We start from the raw sequence: 19,828 nt of genomic DNA on the forward strand, positions 1-19,828 counted from the left end.
CTATTTCACACATCGTCCCATGCACTCCATCCCCCATACCAACTTTTTGTTTTGTTTTGTTTTGTTTTGTTTTAATCCCTTGAGCAAAGAAGGTATTGTCTTACAATTCTTTGCGTTCATCACAGGCCAAGCACAATATATTTTGTATAAGTGGGAGCTCTGCAAAGATTTGTTTCTTGACAAATGGATTGACTGATTGCTATGGGTTAAGTCTCATACATATTAAGTGAGGTTGGATAAAGTTTGCCCCAGAAGGCTTTTATAGAGGTTTTATGTGGGAAGGTTAGAAGAGCAGCAGCATAGCACATTTATGTAAACCTTCTACTCTAAGTATTTATGTGTACCCTAAATACTTGGTATCCTGGAAACTATTACTTACATATTTTTGAGACTAAAGATTCTGCTGCACTCCATTTTAGCCCCAGTTAATTTCATGGTATATGGTAGGTATTCAACAAATACTTGTTGAATAAATGTACCAATTACAATCACCAAATCACAATTTTTGTATCACAATCACTAGGTTATAGTTTATGTAAACAGTTATGTGCACAGTTTATATACTACAATTGTAAATTTTGAAAGCCCATATTTAATAACAGTTACGTTAAATAATAGATGGAGTTTATGTAATTTTTACCATCCAGTAATCACAAAGTATCTTTGTTTGCTATCTTTGTGATATATTTGTAGTTGGAGTCTGTCCCTTTATATCTGAGCAATTCTGCCTCCATCTGCTAGTGATACCAGATGGAGGAGAGGCAGGGAGACCAAGAGATTAATGAAGCAACTCATCAAGTTGTGCGAAAGGCAAAAATATATAAGAAAATCAAATCTGTTGAAATGCCCTTTCCAAAGAGTGATAGTTGCATATTGTATAAGTTTAAAGTTTCTGGAGAAAAAAAAAATAGAGGAAACTTCTGGAAGATAAAATTGCTAATGACTTATAAAGATGTCCATCTTGAAAAAACACAGGGTATCATCTTCTCCCCAGTGTATATGTTACAACCTCGTAGCAAAGGACATTAACTCTTTCTGACCATAAGGGTGAAATTAACTACACTGGGGAGTACAGAGTCCATTAGTGAAAATGGTTCCCCAAGGCTCTTAGTTGGTGATGGACGCAGACACCATGAAATAAGGGTGCAAGCTAGTTTAAAAAAAAAAAGTCGGTACTTCCGAGCAGGGATTTTACTTGTAATTTATACGAGGAAGGAAAAGGCAAAATCAGGTGAATTCTGCTGGATCTTTCAATTCTTTGGAAAGCAGTAGTAAAAATGGGAGGTGGGGGATCCCATACACAATATTTTAGGGTGGTACCATACCTCAGCCAGTGGGAAACAAAAAGGAAAATGTCCCTCAAAGAATGCTCTAATGCAATAAGCTATATAATACAATTCACCATACAAAATATATTCCAGAAGAAATTAATTCATTTAAGATGGCAGTAACTTAAAAAATTCCATGACAAAGAAATGATATTGGTATTATTACAAATAAAAAATATGGAATGAGAAAATATGTTTAAGTAACAATCATAAGAAATGAATAAATCTGCATATCAGCCCAAACAAATGTCATTAAGAAAGTAATCATGGAAACATATTTATTAGAATCAGCGGATTGGCTCGGCTATGTGCTTGGCTGCTTCTAAGGCAAATGCCATGTAGACGTGTAACTAGCAGTCAAATTCTCCCTGGGCCTAACTTTACTTTTCTTTACATTAAATTTCTCAAGATCAATTTCTTGTTTTTGTTAAAAATATACCAATCCTAGTAAGAATTCTGAGTTCAAATTCTTTATTGAGCCTGGCTGAGTGGGCAGAATATAAGATTTTTGATATGCAAATAATTTTATTCAGTAACAGTCACAATCAGGTCAGACCTGAAAAGAGATATGGTGGGGGGGGGGGAAGCACAGAGTTAAGGTATGGTATTAGGGCTTTCTTGCTGGATATTTTAGGAACACATTCTTGCTTTTTTGCTTCTTATAGGAATTGGAGTCATTATGAATGACCTGTATTCAGATCACTATGTATCAGTCATCATGCTTATTAATAAATATATGTAGCTTAGATCTTAAGTTTCCATATCTGTGTAAAGATTAGAAAGGAAGTCTTCTTGTGGATGATTGGGCAAAGAGAGTGTCCAAATATTACCCATATTATAGGTAAGTATGGCTGTGCATGTACTCAAAACTTTTTATCTACTCCCCAGAATTTCCCAAAGCCCTTGTGTTAGGCATGTCCATGTGAAAGTTCTGGAAAAAAAGGCTGCAAACAGATGTGGCATATATCATTTTGGAGCCAACGCATTTAAGTGCTGTTGGACTACCTTCTTTCCACCATGCTCTCTTTCTTGCTATAACAGACTTGGAGGCCATGTGTAACAGATGCTGAAGCTATAAAATGGTGGCACCTTCCTCAGTCCCACTGGACATGTAGTTTCAGTGAGAAATGAACTAAATTGGGATAAGCTGCTGAGATTCAAGCATCTGTTACTGTAGCTTGACAATTTCTGGATGTTTACCAGAGATTATCCTGAAATGATAGAGGAGGTGTTGATATGAAATATAGAGTTTATTAAATATCAGTTCAAACATTTCTTGACTTCTAGAAACCATGCATATCAATTCTGAAGTATTACTGCATATTATACAAATTTAACATTCAGTTCCTACCTGGTTGGTGACCACCTCTATTCATGAGAAGATAAATGAAGGTTCTTTAGCTCCAATAGTGACATTTCCTCATGAATTCTTTCCATTCTCTTCAAGAGATTTCTAGTTTTCCAGGCTGCAGAAAAATCTAGAGTGAAGATAATGAGGATTAAGGTCAGTACCCCTTGTTTTTATAAGCTCTGAGGTGGCTAACTTCGTATCTGTAATTTCAGATAGTTTTTCTAAAAAATGACTCTCCCAAGTTGAATAAACCTCAAGTCTCACAAAAATCTGAATCCAGTCCTATGAAGTCTTTCATATTACAACCTCTTAACCTCGCACTATCCATTAGGTTTTTTTGTTTGTTTGTTTTGTTTTTAACCACTTATTTATCACACTCTCCAAAAGCAAACTAGATGAAAAGTCCTTCTGTTGTCAAGGCCTGGGAAATAATGTGTATTTTTCTCCTTTAGGCAAATTAAAGTCAAGAGACGTCTCTTGTGGTTGAGTGTCTGAGCCACTGCTTTTCCTATCTGTAGCCATTTTTAGTAGCTCTTAGTTACACATACAGACTGGCACCTTTGTATTTACGTACACACGGAAACACATGCACACACCCATAGACTTATGAGTATACACAGGAAGTACATTTTATGATGTGTTGTGTTTTTTTCCATGTACTAAGATGATTTTGTAACAGAGAACTTTATTACATCTCAATATCAGGTGAATGAGGCCAATAGCTACAGATTTTCTGACACACAAGTCAGCCATTTTCATGAGGTCCAGCTCATCTCACAGGCATGTTGTAATCTGAGGGAAATTAGCTAACCATTTAAAAAAACCTGTTCTGATGGGGTTTTTTTGGAGTTCCAAGTCCATGACCCTTCAAATAGAAGGAAACCAATGTCTGTTTGATAACAGTGGCTTTCCTCTTTTCCAATGTACTTTACTTTGTGAATCATGAAGGTTGTATCATGACAGTGGCTGACACTTTCATAGGGAGACTGAGCTGCAATGTGTATTCTGGCTAGCAGAAGAGCAGCAGGAGGGGAGAGAAGAGGCCAGGAAAAGTATAGTTGATAATTATGCATGCAGGTAGTATGTTAGGAAATCTTTCCAAAGCTATGATAAAGTACTTCATTCTTTATTTAAACTCTCATAATCACTCTTCTTCTTTATCTAAAGAACCACATTTTTAGAAGAAGCAAAATTCTAAAAAAAAAAAAAGTCAGCTTTCAAGTTTGTTTTTTATCCCCTCTAAATGTGGGAAAGAAGGGAGAGTAGGAGGTTTGAAATTACTATAAATGGGGCTTTTAACCTAAAAGTTGATTCCTCAGCAGAACAGTTGAGATAGTTAATTCAAAGTATAAAGCAGAAGATTGTTTTCTTCTTGAAATTTTAGTGGTACTGAATGCCTGTATCTCAACTTTATCAGTCTGTTAAATATATTCATTAATATGTTGCCCTACACAGGTCAGAAAATTTTATAAGAACAAGTATCTTGAGAGGTAATCCTTTGTTCCTGAAACTATTTGAAGGAATAAATAGTATACTCATAAAATTAAAAATATCCTTCTTTCTTGACTTTTTTTAGCACCAGGGATACAGAAATTAATAAAATACAGGGAATCTGCAGTCAAACAGATGGAACAGAATGTAATCAATCTGTTGTAATGCTATGTAGTTAGTATTATAATGGAGCCATGCACAGAAGCAATGCGAAAACTCTTACAGAGCATGCTCCTTTGACTCTAGAAGGCCATTCAGAAATTCTGCTGGCAGAAAAGGCGATTAGGGCACACCAGGCGGAGGAATTTGAGAATTGTGAGTCGTCTGATATCTGGAAAATTGGAGTTGGGAGTTTTGAAGGCAGGAGAGAGCTGGAAAGGTAGGAACTGGCAAAATGATTAAGGATTTTTTTTTCCTATTAAGTGAAAGGATTTAGACTATCCTATAGGAATGGGAACCCAACTAAAGAGTAGATTTGCATTTTAGATTTACAGCTAGGAACAGAAAGACGGTGACACACATTTCTGACCCCAAGAATTTTATAAACTAACTGAGGAAAATAAACAAGTAGACAGATGATCAGGATATAAGGTAAGGTGAATGTAATAGGGCTGTACACAAAAACTACCATGACTGACGTTTAATTTGTGCCTTTTGATTACCAGCCTCTGAGGCATCCCCTTCCAATTTCCCCCAAAAGTTAAAACATGACAACACTGAAAATGAATATTATTAATCATTTAACATAAATATAAATTAATATAATAATCTAGCATGTCTTATGGCTCTGGCATTGTTCTGGGTGATTAAGACAAAAAGTCTATTGTGTCAATTTCAGAAATAATCATTTACATTTGAAAATTAAGGTCTATTGAAATGAACTAATAAGAATTCTTATTCTTCTTACATGCAACTGAGAACATTGCTAGTGAGAGCACTAAAAGATACTCGCTGTAAGGATATTAGGTAACTTATGAATCAACAGGAAAAACTGGGAATCAGCTCAGTAAATGAGTAAAAACCAAAGGAGGCTAGGTAGCAAGAGTCCAGGCTGAGCAATGCCTCAGAAATTATCTTTTGGATTGCTAACACTGAAAATTTGCTGCTGCCACTATTGGACTCTTAATGCCACTGTGAATGACTTACTTGTCTTTGGTGCATCACTCTTACAGAATTAAAAGTACTAGCATGAGCATCAAATGGCTGACTATATGCCAGAAACTGGGGTGAAACTTATTTGATTCCTCTAAATTTTGTGCTGGGACATGAGTCCATATCTCAAAGCATGACTTGGCCAAAGGTTATTTCCCCAAGAAAGGGCATTCAGATGATTTAGAGACAAAAGCAAACATAAGAACTTGACAAATGTCCACCTACATCCTTTTTCTGATACCAACACTTCTTATTCCCACCAAAAGTGGCTCAATTCTAACATAAGTATTCTTTATAACAACCAGAAAAAGTATACATACAAATTTCTAAAGGAAATAATTCCAAGTCTCATTAGTTACTACATCCTACTTGGAGCCCAGGATTACTGTACAGTGTGCATTACTCTGTAGTTCTATTATGATATTATATTAATATTTTATATATAAGGACTAGGGGAAATGGAGAGGAAGGAAAGACCTATTAATGAAACTATGCAAATATATTTGTGACACAACAATGAAAACAATATGGGTAGAGGTTATGATCTTTATTTTTGCATGCATAGTTGACTCTCGAACAATGTGGGAGTTAGAAGGACAGACCCCCTACAAAGTAAAAAATCCCTGTATAACTTTTGACTCCCCCACAACTTAACTTCCAATAGCCTAGCACTGACCAGAAGCCTTACTGATAATATAAAGAGTTGCTAACATAAACAGTTCATTAATACATATTTTGTATGTAATATATACTGTATTCTTATGATTAAGTAAGCCAGAGAAAAGAAAATGTTAAGAAAATCATAAGCGAGAATTCATTTGCAGTACTGTACTATAAAAAAATCTGTGTATAAATGGACCCACACAGTTGTAAACCATGTTGTTCAAAGGTCAACTATATTTATAAGGCCATAATTAGAATGTATACCACCTATAAGTGTACCCTATGTCTTCAACTAACACATCACTAAAACAGGTAAGATAAACTTTAGGATAAAACTGGTCACAAGAGGGTCGTCTGGGTGGCTCAGTTGGTTAAGCGTCTGACTTCAGCTCAGGTCACAATCTCATGGTTTGTGAGTTTGAGCCCTGTGTTGGGCTCTGCACTGACAAGGCACTATCCTCAAAAAATAAAAAAAAGACCACATAATCCAAAAATTCCACTTCTAGGTATTTATAATCAATCAATCAATCAATCAATCAATCCATCATTATATCCAAGAAATATCCACACCACCATTTCCCTTGAGGCATTACTCACAATAGCCAATAACATGGAAATAACCTGAATGTGTAAGACATAGTTGATATATAGTTGATACCTCTTTCTCAAAATCAACATTTCAGAAGAAGCAGCTATTAGTTTCTTACGGCAACAGTACCAGAAGTTTTTACTGAATTTTTCCTCGGTGTGCCCCCTTTTTGTTTCATGCTGCCGAGATTTCTTCCATGCGTTAAGCTGGGAATCTCCAAACTTCCTTTGGTTAATAAGTCTCCATCAAGAGGAAACAGAGCATCGGAGAATATGAATAGAGTTCCAGTCATCTCTGGAACATCTCCATATAGTTCTATGTGTAGGGCTAAAGTTAATGAAAGACTACTGCAACACTTTACAAGCAGGAAGTTGTGTTTCTTGGGAATGAATGTTTGGGTAAACCTACCAGGTGAAATGTCCATATTTTCATTCTCAATGTTCGTTTCCTCACTATCCAGGAAAGCCAGCAACACATATGCTGGTATTTTGTGATGACAGCACTCTTACTTTGGGTACCAAGCTCTTTATTGACTAAATCACTATTAACTGATAGCCTGGCATAATTGGTTGGGTTACAAAGCCTTTATTTTAACATCATTGAATTTTCCTTTGGATAATATAAGGAACAAAACAGGTCTTTTTTTTTTTTTTCCAAAACAGGTGTTTTTTTGTTTGTTTTTTTGTTTGTTTGTTTTATTTTTTTTTAATTTTTTTCTTTTTTTAACGTTTATTTATTTTGAGACAGAGAGAGACAGAGCATGAACGGGGGAGGGGCAGAGAGAGAGGGACACACAGAATCGGAAACAGGCTCCAGGCTCTGAGCCATCAGCCCAGAGCCTGATGCGGGGCTCGAACTCACGGACCGCGAGATCGTGACCTGGCTGAAGTCAGACGCTTAGCCGAATGCGCCACCCAGGCGCCCCAAAACAGGTGTTTTTGATCATAGTACAAGCAGTGATTCAGGAACCCATGATGCTCTTTTCATGTTGTGGCTCAGCCATTTTTAGCATATGTTTTCCAAGGTGGCCAAAGAAGAGAAAGATCATAGGACAGTGCATGGTACACACCTGAAGAGTTGGCAGTCACTTTTACTCAGATTTCATTGGTCAAAATTCAGTCCTGTGCTCCAATTAACTGTGCAAGGGAGGCTGGGAAATATAGACTGTGTCCTAGAGAAACAGAAAATAGGTTTGGTGAAAAGCCAGACAGTCCCTGACACAGAGACCTTCTGCAAATAGAATTTATAGGGTTTCATATTTCATAAGATGTACTGGGGTAAGAGAAAGCAATAAAAAATATCTTCTAAACTTTTAATATGGAAAACCATTTAGATGGTAATGAATCTATGGACGTTTGGGAATATAGAAAAAGAAACAAGATTGAGGAGGGAGGAAATAGTAAATAAAAAACACAGTGAATTCCACTTTAGTGTAAGATTTAAAAAAATATTTTAGGTCTTCCAAGCCTAGCATGCTTTTGGAAATATAGGAGGCATACTGTATACTTAAAGATATAACTTAGAGATAGAGATTTTTCATTCTTCAAAACAGTTAGTGGCAATAAAGGTCATTAGATTGACCTGGGACAGAGCTTAAATAGAAAAAGAGATAAAAAACAAAACAAAACATTGTGTGTAATACAATATCTGCCTTAGTACAAAGTAATAGAAACACAGAGATGAGTATAAAAAGTTTTTTTCTTCAAGAAGCTCACAGGTGGATAGATAGAAATGATCAAGGATATTATTGAGTGATAAAGGTTATAAAAGATAAATATGAAATGGGAAAATAAAGGAAGGTCAACATTCAACAAATTTTACTGATTGAATGTATACATTATATTCAAATATATCATGCAAAAAATTTCTACTATTTCTTAATGGCATTTGTCTCTCAACTCTTACATAAAAAGGTGACAAATCCTCCTGTAATTACACAGAAAAGACTTCTGTCTCCATTACTACACATTTACCTTTATTAAGTGCATACTATGTGTAAGGCATTGTGTTGCGTTATGTGTTTTCTTCTCATTGAAGTCTCATAATAATATTATATGACATGGATTGTTCTTTTCATTAAATCCCCCAAAGATAAGTATTGTTTCCAAGTACAGAATGGAAAACTGGGGTAGCAGAGAGATTATCTAACTTGTCATGGGAACCTATATCTGTCATGCTTTTTACCACCTCACAGTATCTACCTTTGTTCTTTTTGAAGAATAATTAGAAATATCAATATGAATTACTCATTAGTTATCTGCAAATTAACAGGAAAAGTGAGAGCTGGTGCCATGGAATTAAATAGACAGGTATTATTTTACCAAAATTAGGAAAATAGTATAAGCATTTTTTGGCAGTCCAGCATAGAAGCACAAGTGAATAACTGCTGTTGTAAAATACTTAATATTTGCAAATTTACCATAGACTAATAAGAGAATTTTAAAAATAAACACTTAAAAATTTGCATATATAATTAAAGAGATGTTTAAATTTTTTTTTAACGTTTATTCACTTTTGAGACAGAGAGAGACAGAGCATGAATGGGGAAAGGTCAGAGAGAGAGGGAGACACAATCTGAAACAGGCTCCAGGCTCTGAGCTGTCAGCACAGAGCCCGACGCGGGTCTCGAACTCACGGACCACGAGATCATGACCTGAGGTGAAGTTGGATGCCCAACCTACTGAGCCACCCAGGCGCCCCAAGTATTAAAGAGATATTTAAATGGCATTAGCTACATTGTATTAAGTGAGAATGCCAAAATAAATCTGAGGCATTTATTTTTCTAGAAAAATGAAAAACTATTGAAAATTAACTTAAATTTTACAAAAGATTTTTTATCTTCTTATATCTCTATTTTTTCTAATTTTATACCTGAATATACATTAGGCTTAAAATTAATATATATATATATATATATATATATATATATATATATATACTAGTTCTGTATACTTTATAAACACAATTATATAACTATGTGTCTTTTGTCTCTGTCTCTCCTTTCTTCTCTCAAATATATGCAAAAGGCAAATACATCAAGTAAATGTACAAAAATCTTACAATCTCTAAGAAAACCAAAAAGAATGTTTAATTTCCCTTTATATTTTATATTTTTTAAATTATTATAAGAATGTGAATCACTTATATAATGGTGAAACTTTTATTTTGAAGTAAAAAAATTCAGATACTGTTTTAACAAAATAAAGAAGATATAATTAAATATGTGAAAGTAGGTAATGAAACTAATGAAAGTACACAGTGTCTTAATAAAAGTCAGCAGCTGGGGCAGAAATTACTATGCCAGAGAAACTGAAAATAGCTTTAGGATTTCTATCCTTGGGATATGAAACAATATAAGTAATGCCTTTGCACTATTTCCTGCAATTAATGAAATAAGTTTTAATTGTTCCTTGGACATCTGGATATATAAGGCACCTTTGGGGGTGTCAAGTTAACTTGATTTAAATCAAATTATGATCAAGAAGAGAAATGCTTTATTCTGTATATTTTTAGAAGATTTATATACAAATACATCTTGTTACATACAGTATTTCTTCTTTAATAGTATTATTTCAAAGTCCTTTAACTAAATATAATAGCCATAATTCAAAGTGACCACAGATGTGGCATGGCATTGGTTCATTTTGTTGTTCCATTGGGAACTTTAAAGACTAAATTCTTTCTCACAAGCGCAACTTTTGTTTTAGCATCTTGAAATCTTTCACATGCTTTTTGAAAGATAATCATATCAATAACAAATTTTTCTTCACAGTGTTTTTTATATGTTTCTTGAGCCCTAAGAGGAAAAAAAGTAATAGAATGAGATATTTTTAAATGACTAAAAGTATAACATTTATTCAGGGTGTTAATATAAAAGTAGATGCCTTTAAAATAGACATATACAAATGGGAAAAAATTAGAACTCCACTTATTTCATAAAATTTTATTATATCAATAATATCCATAATTTATTCAATAATATGCATATCAGGCTAATGTTTCTAAGATTTCTCTTGGCTGTAACATAATTCCCATAAGCCCTGGTATAGATTCCCAAAAAAGCATCGAAATCAGACTATGCTCTGATTTGCAAAACTTTTACTGAAGGCTCACTAAATCCAAGCTTCTTCTAGGACTCCATTATGGACTGAATTGTGTCCCCATTTCCAACCCCCAAATTCATGTTGAAGTCCTAAACTCTTGTACCTTAGAATGTTTCTGTATTTGGAGATAGGGTCTTTAGAGGTAATTCAGTTTAAGTGATATCATTCAGATGGTATTCCACTTTTCAGGCAGAAAGTAAAAGGGAAGAACATTTTGTTCACATATATTTGTTTAGATAGCACAAACAGCGAAAATAAAGGCAAAGATGAGAGCATAGCTTGGCATGCTCTGAGAAGTGACAACATTCTAATTTCTGGGTCATGAAGTTCTGGGAAAGAGAACAGTGGAACAGATAAGCCTGGAGAAAACAGACTTAGAGCAAGCAGATCATGGAACCCTTCATTTGTATTCAGATATACTCAGAATCTGGACTTGACGAGAAGAAAGGCAAAAGTCTACAAAGTCTGCCTTATTGACTATGTGATTTTTGCACAAGTTATTTAAGTTCTTTTTGCCTCAATTTCTTCGTTTTTAAAAGGGGGATATCCAATTCATGGGGGTTAGTAAAAGACTAAATGAGTTAATACATATAAAATCCTTATAACAGTGTGTGACATTTAAGAATTCCTTTTTGTAAAAATTTTAATGTTTATTTATTTATTTATTTATTTATTTATTTTTAATTTTTTAAAATGTTTATTTTTGAGAGAGAGAGACAGAGTGTGAGCAGGGGAAGGGCAGATAGAGAGGAAGACACAGAATCTGAAGCAAGCTCCAGGCTCTGAGCTGTCAGCAGGAGACTAACGCGGGGCTCAAACTCACAAACTGCGAGATCATGATCTGAGCTGAAATGAAGTTGGACGCTTAACTGACTGAGCCATCTAGGCACCCCAATGTTTATTTATTTTTGGAGAGAGACAGAGCACGAGCAAGGAAGGGGCAGACATAGGGAGACATAGAATCTGAAGCAAGATTCAGGCTCTAAGCTGTCAGCACAAGGCCCTATGCGGGGCTAGAACTCATAGACTGTGAGATCATGACCTGCCAAAGTCAGATTCTTAACTGACTGAGCCATCCAGGTGCACTGATACTTAATAACTCCTTTTATTGGATAGATATTAGTGGTATTCGTCAGCATAGGAAACACAGGAAGAACAGCCAGATGAAGAGAAAGATTGGAATTCTCTTTTGGTAACGTTATGTTTAAGGAGCGTGGCTATCGATGTGGTAATGACCAAGAGCGAGAAGGAATGGCTTATGGTTTAAGAGAAAGGTAGTAAAGCTATTCTGCTTGGGATTGGGATCCAGATCTGCAGCTTATTGATTGTGTGATTTGGGGCAAATTATTTTAACTCTATCTGAATCATTTTCTTCATCTTTAAAAAGGGACAGACTAACTCATACGGTTTAGTAAGAAGTAAATGAGCAAATACATTTAAAATCCTTAGAGGAATGCCTGCATTTAATACTCCATGAAAATAGCTATAACTATTTTGAGTTTGGATCTCTGGAGAGTAGCTATGTCTGGACAAGTAGCAGAGTAGAAGTCATGGCAAAAGAGACCTTGCAAATGTAATTAATAGTAGTAGTTAAGTATAATAAATGTATTAAACAGATAACAATTATAAACTATGGACAAAATGTAACAAAACAAAACAAAACAAAAACTATTAAAAAGCACTGAAGAGTAAGAGAAACATAATGACCTATTATATTTATATATACCAGGATCAAACAATTGGAAAGCAAAACTAAGAAAGAATTCTATTTACAATAGCATCAAAAAAATAAAAACAAACAAACACTTAGATGTAAGTTTAACAAAAGATATACAAGATGGGGGGGCACCTGGGTGGCTCAGTGGGTTAAGCATCTGACTTCGGCTCAGGTCGTGATCTAACGGTTACTGAGTTCAGGGCCCCACCTCTGGCTCTGTGCAGACAGCTTAGAGCCCAGAGCCTGCTTCGGAGTCTTCCTCTCTCTCTGCCCCTCCCCCTGCTCATGCACTCTCTCTCTCTCAAAAATAAATAAACCTAAAAATATTTTTTAAAAAGATGTACAAGGCTTATGCCTGAAAATAATAAAATATTGCTGAAAAAAGTAAAAATGATCTAAATTAATGTTAAGTTCTACCATTTCAAGGACTGGGAAACAATATTATCATGATGTCAATTCTCCCCAAATTTATCTATAGATTCAATGCAATCCCAATTAATATGTCAAGAGTCTTTTGCGTAGAAATTAACATTTAAATTTGTCTTAAGTATATAGAAGATTAAATTTAGATTAAAATTTATTTTAAATGTATTAAATTTAGGTATTTTGAATTTATTAAAATTTGAATTATATGGCAATGCAAAGGTCCTAGACTAACCAAAGCAAACTTGGGGAAGGAACAACAAAGAGTTTGGATTTTCCTACTGCTGTATAACACATTACCATAAATGTATTGGCTGACAACAACCACCATTTTATTATCTCATGGTTTTCATGGATCAAAAGTCCAGGCACAGCATGGATCATCATCTAGGTTTTCTGCTTCGGTTCTCACAAGGCTGAAATCAAGGTGTCAGCCAGGGCTGTGGTTCTGATCCAGATTGTGAGGTCCTCTTTCCAAAATTGTTGGTTGTTGTCAGAATTCATTTCCTTCTCACTTTTCCACATAACCCCCTCCAGCTTCAAGTCAGCAATATCGTATCAAATCCTTCTACTCTGAATCTCTCTTTCTTTTTTGTCCCTGCATGTGAAGTCTCATGTGATGCACTGGACCCACCTGCATAATATAGGATAATTTCTCTATTTAAAGGTTGATGAATTAGTACTCTTAATTACATATGCAAAGTTCTTGTTGCCATGTATGTACTTTTGTGAGTAAAAGGAAAAATAGTAAGCAACTGAAGAAGCAGCTCAAGTTGGAGGCCATATAATTAATATTAGTGTAAATCTACAAATTAGTAATCTCTTTCAGCCATTTTAACTGAATGCAAGAAGTAAAGATAGTTGGATTATTCCAAGGTGGCAGTTGGGGTGGTTAACATTGTGGAGGCAATGAAAGGACTTCAGAGAAACTGAATGAAATGGAGAAAAGAATAACTGATATGAACTCTGGATGATACACCAAAAATGAAAAGAAAAGAAGTCTATAAGGAAGTTTATTTGAGGGCTGAGTGTCACAATATATTTGAACAAGCGTGTAGTGAAAGTAACAGAAGAAAAGAATTGAAAAGACAGAATTACCCACAAACAAGTATACGAGAAGTTAAAATTTAAGAGGTCAGGCAGTTCCAAGTGACAAGGAGGCTTTTACATGTCTATGGAAATGAGTTTACAGGTTATTGAAATCCAAAAATGTTTGTCAGGCAACTGGGAGGTTTGTTCTTATGAATTTGGAAGTTCACTGTGATTATAGCTGAAGTTGGATGGTGAAAAGCCTTACAAACCAGAATATAAACACACAGTGAATGAAGAGAGTCTAGGAGGTAAACTGATGACCAAACGAAGGACAAGGAAAAGATGATGCAATTAGATAGTACCTTATGTGCCAGGTCTTCCATGCTAATTGATACTCTACTGGACCCTGTTGTTCTGTCCTGAACAGTATCATCACTTTTTCAGAGTGTGAACAAGAATATTTTAGAAAGCTCATGACCAGCTTTTACCTGATATATAATAAATTTTTTCATTTCAATGTCTCTTTTTTATTCACTCTTAAATACCCTTGGGGGCATTTTATCAACTTTCTAAACTAGAGCTGTATGGTTTCGCTTTCTTTTTTCATTCATCCTCATTCCACAGCAGGATCAGAAACTGCATTCTCAGTAATGACTTTACCAGTTATTGAGATTCATCAAAATGCTTTTAGGTCAAGTGGTTTGATACACTAGTGAAGAGTCAACCAAGAGAAAAAGAGCCAAAAAACCGCTCTAGAAAGTCTCTAGAAAGATTTTACTTTTTGACTCACAGCTCTTTTCTGCATGTTGATACAAAATCTTCACTTGGAAACATTTATAATAAAACTCAGTAATGCCTTTTAGGACATATTACCTACATAACCAGAACATTGCCTTATTCCTGTATGTTTTTAAGGATAAGGATAATATCTTTGCAGCAGCTTGCAAGAGAAGATAATTCAGTTAAGATACATTAGGAAGCTCATTTGACTCTGTATCCTCTACAAATTAATGATGGCCAGACATTCAATTTACTCTGATAAAACTAAGCTGATTGAATTTCTGTAACACTGATTTGTACTAGGTTTGTATTTTGACATACTAGTTTTCATTCTCTTTCCAAAATATATTTTTTATTAAATTATAAAAATTTCCAAAAATCACACACACACACACACACACACACACACACACACACACAGAGTATACATTAAGGAAAATGTTTTTAAATTTTGGAAGAGAAAAATACGAAATATTTTTCATACCTAAAAAGGTATGTAAAGAACCTCAGTAATAGTTCAAAAAGTGCTTATAACTAGGAAAAGGCTAGTTATACTCCTATCTAGTACAAACTATTTTTAAATTTTATTTATTTATTTAGAGAGAGGGAAAAAGAGAGGGGAGAAAGAGAGAGAGAGAACACGAGCGGGTGAGGGTCAAAGAGAGAAGGAGAGGGAAAGAATCTCAGACTGTCTGCCAGCACAGAGCTCAAAGCAGGGCTCCAAATCATGAACTGTGAGGTCATGACCTGAGCTGAAATCAAGAGTCTGATGTTTAACTTGCTGAGCCACCCAGACACCCCATAGTTTTTAATTATGGCAGTTAAAACCGTAAATGATTTATTTATTTTATAACTGGAAGTTGTACCTTTCAATCCCTTTCACTTATTTCACCCCTCCCCCAACCGACCTTCCCTCTGGCAACACAGAGATGAAAAATACAGCATCAGGAATACAGTCAATACTATTGTAATAATGTTATATGATGACAAAAGGTAACTACATTTTTTTTTTTTAAATATTTATTTATTTTTGAGACAGAGACAGAGCATGAACGGGGGAGGGGCAGAGAGAGAGGGAGACACAGAATCGGAAACAGGCTCCAGGCTCTGAGCCATCAGCCCAGAGCCCGATGCGGGGCTCGAACTCACGGACCGTGAGATCGTGACCTGGCTGAAGTCGGACGCTTAACCGACTGCGCCACCCAGGCGCCCCAAAAGGTAACTACATTTAAGGTGGTGAGCAGTGAGTAATTTATAGAATTGTCAAATCATTATGCTGTATACCTGAAACTAATATGGCTTTGTATGTAAACTATACTTCAATAATATTTTTTTTATATGTAGATGAAATAAGCAGCTATATGGATCTCTAAGTATTTCTAGACAAGCCTTAAACATATGTATTTACATTGTTAGGACAGTTAAAATGTCACCAGGATAAAACTGTGACTGATAAGCTTCAATCTAATATCAGATGAAATTGTGTGAAAGACTTTGAAAGAGTAAAAAAACAAAAATTACTGGGAATGCTGTCTGGTGCACCCTTCAGAGTTATCTGTACCTTTCAATCTCTTTGATCTATTTTACAACTTTATAAGTTGAATAAAACTATGAGTAATACAGATGATTCTTGTCTATAAAGTATAAGTGAATTTTGTCCAATGGAGTTATAATTGATTATTGCCAGTGGATAATGACTAAATTTATTGTGGCATTCCTGATTGCCTCTACATATACACGCTCTTAGAACTGTCATTTGAACTGGTTATAACATCTTACTGGTTCTTTAATGAGTTAAATAAAATCTTTGATGTGTTTATTTTATATTTGAGTAACAGTTTTACATTCTAAAAAAATATCCTTTGTAAAGAAGATGTGGTATATATACAATGGAATATTATTCATCCATAAAAAGAAGGAAATATTGCTATTTGCAACAACATGGATGGACTTGAGGACACTATACTAAGTAAAATAAGTCAGAAAGACAAATATTACATGATCTCACCTATATGTGGAATCTAAACAAGCAAACAAACAGCGCTCACAGATATAGAGAACACATTGGTGCTTGCCAGAGGTAGGGGATGGGGAGTGGGTAAAACATAAGGGGTCAAAAGGTACAAACTTCTAGTTATAAAATAAGTTAAGTTATGTTATGTAATGTACAGCATGGTGACTATAGTTAATAATACTTGTATTGCATATTTAAAAGTTGCTGAAAAATTAATCTTAAAAGTTCTCATCACAAGAAAAACAATTGTAATTATGTGTGGTGACAGATGTTAACTAGATTTAGTGTGATTATTTTGCAATATATACAACTATTAAAACATGGTGTACACCTGAAACTAATAGAATGATATATGCTAATTATACCTCAACAAAAAGATCCTTTGAAAATTAATATAGCTTAAATTTACTAAATATAGCTTAATATATTTTGAATCAATACTAATTTTCAGAGCCTTTGCACAAAATCATCATGAAACAATTTTAAAAAATTTTGCATTTGTTTGAGACTTCTTTGTCCAAAATGTATTCTGAGAATTAGTGTTCTATGGCATTTCTTAAAAAGCAAGGTCTGTGGTAAAATGCATGTTTAAAATGCAATTTTTTTTCCTGGTAGTATTCCTAATGGTCTTTGACATGTGACTATCCACCGAGCTTTACAGGCCATTTCTAATCCAATTTAATGTGTCTTAAGCAATTATACTTTCAACTACTCTCCTTCATAAACCTCTGCTGTAAGTAGAACAGTATTCACTACATCCTTCCTCTCCCCCCACATTTCCTATTCTGAGCTCTCCAATTTTGCTCATCCATTCTGCCAATAATAATTTCCTCTCAGCTTTCTTCTTTTCCAAATTCAAATTCACAGTTGTAATTTTCCTACTTCTATGTTTTGTAATGATTCAAATATACGCTTATATTTGCCATCGAACTGTGGGTTCTTAGAGGATCAAGAATATGTTATTAATTTTTGTATGAGTGTAGGGAAGAACTGAAATGAATTAACACTTTGATGTTTAGTCATGCCCTCTCTTTGAAGGTATCTTAGATTACTCTCATCTATTTATTACCTACCATTTAACTGGAAATTTTAATTTTGTCCTTTGATAGTTTTTATATTATTGTTTGTATTATTATTTAACTCTGGCAGTCTTATTGCCTGATGACTTATCTCCCACCTAGATTTTCAGTTTCTTGGGGCCAAATAATCTTTATGTCCCCACATCACCTGACATCTTCAACAGCTGAAAGTGAATTACCATGTGAATAATTCTAACTGAACGTAAGTATTCCTCAGTAGAAATGCCAATGATCACAGAGAGAAAGAAAAAAATGTGTACGAAAAATTTATTATCATGAAATAAGAACTTGTTCTTAGATATGTATTTTAATAGCTAGTGAAGCTATTCTCAAAACTTGGTTAATTATATTTTTCGTATATATTTAATAATTCTGGCTACATATCTTCACTATACAAGCATTTTGAAAAAAAATATGCATTATTTCTCATTGCAATGGCTTAAGTATTAATAAGTGTACTTAATACTTAAGCTACTGGTGTAGGTATGGTAAAATTTGCCATGCCCCACAGGCTCTAGTATATGACTTAAATGGACTTACATACAACTATTACTAATTTAAAAACTGGGTTTCAAATTTTTTTTTACCTATTTTCTTCAATAAATAATTATGCAATAATTTTGGAAGCTAAGCATTGTAGTAGATACTGATATGGAAAGATAGACCAAATTATCTTATAAAGGACTTTACAAGCTAACCTGATATAGGCTGTCTTGGGATAACTGCTATAACTGAGATTTAAATAAAGTGTTATGAAATAACTGCCAAATGAAAAGGATTAATTCAGACTGGAAGAGCAGTTGGGGAAGGGTTAAAAGTGAAGATACTATTTCAGTTGGTTACTAAAGGATGAATAATAAAAGGATGAATTTTGTCAGTGGTTGTACAGTTCATACACTGCATGATGGGAACAAATAGGGGCGAAACACAGCCACACTCAGCAAGCATCAGCCACTAGTGATGTTGTCTCCCTGGAGAAACAAGAACAAGTATTTTATCCTCACCAATCTGAGCACTCCAAAGCATTCTAATTTGCATAATAACATAGAGGCTTGTGTTGCATAATGATATGTAGATAGCACTAGCATTGTGGGCTGGTAGTACCCTTTCAGAGTGCATATTTGAAGAAAAAGGGGATAGTATTAGTAAGGTCACTGGAATAAGAAACTCCAAATCTGAGTAGGGAGTAGAGAATAATTTAATCTATCAGGAGCAAATCCAGAGTGCTGTTAGGGGAAGAGAGAGGAAGCTATGGCAAAAAATTTAGTGAGATGAGTCTGGATAAACTGGAACAAAGCATGATGTCTGAAATGCCACTTAGATTAGATTTTATACTGTGGACAATTGCAAGGTGTCAATATACACAAGTAGGAAGTAACATGATCAGAACTAATTTTTTTAAATATGAAATTTATTGTCAAATTGGTTTCCATACAACACCCAGTGCTCATCCCAACAGATGCCCTCCTCAATACCCATCACTCGCCCTCCCCTCCCTCCCACCCCCCATCAACTCTCAGTTTGTTCTCAGTTTTTAAAAAGAAAAAGAAAAAAAAAAGAAAAAAAGGGAAAAAGAAAAAATAATAAAAAAAGGCTAGAGAGGGAGGGAGCCAAAACAAAAACAAAAGATCAGAACTAAATTTTAAAGACAGTTGAGGCTTGTAGGCTGGAGAACCGCTATGGGTTGAGGAAAGGAAGTCTGGAGAATGGAGATGGAACTTTCACCTGGAAGGATAAAAGGTGAATTCTTAGAGTGATTATGACAGTGTGCATTAGAATGGGAAAAGCGGGATCTAAAAAGATCAGTTTGAGACTCCCTTTAGCAGAAAAATGATTAAGGAAACATACTGGATATTGGTGATGAGACAGACTGAGTTGTAAAAGACACTGAGATTTCTAGCACTGTCAAGAGGCTAATGATGATGCCATTTATGATAAGAAAAACCATTGTTTGAGAAGCAGGTTTTACCGGATAAGGGTGGAGGTGGGATGAGATACAGGATACAGTCGTTTTATTGTCTCATCTTTGTTGTAGTTTCTATTTTTTCAAAGAGAATATAGCATGTTGTAAACAAAGTACTGTTTATTAGATCTCAGCACTTAGTA

The 19,828-nt window shown here is 34.7% G+C and overlaps 1 protein-coding gene across 1 annotated transcript in view; it reads right to left on the reverse strand.

The window, feature by feature from the left end:
• Positions 1-10,051: 10,051 nt before the first annotated feature.
• LRRIQ3 (leucine rich repeats and IQ motif containing 3) overlaps positions 10,052-19,828 on the reverse strand; it is a 221,685-nt gene continuing 211,908 nt past the window's right edge. The window contains exon 8 of the mRNA XM_043575276.1: positions 10,052-10,370. Within this exon, the coding sequence (XP_043431211.1) occupies positions 10,214-10,370 (157 nt within the window). The 3' untranslated portion in view covers positions 10,052-10,213. The remainder of the gene's footprint in view (positions 10,371-19,828) is intronic.

Source organism: Prionailurus bengalensis, chromosome C1, assembly GCF_016509475.1.
Source record: "Prionailurus bengalensis isolate Pbe53 chromosome C1, Fcat_Pben_1.1_paternal_pri, whole genome shotgun sequence".
NCBI classification, from domain to species: Eukaryota; Metazoa; Chordata; class Mammalia; order Carnivora; family Felidae; genus Prionailurus; species Prionailurus bengalensis.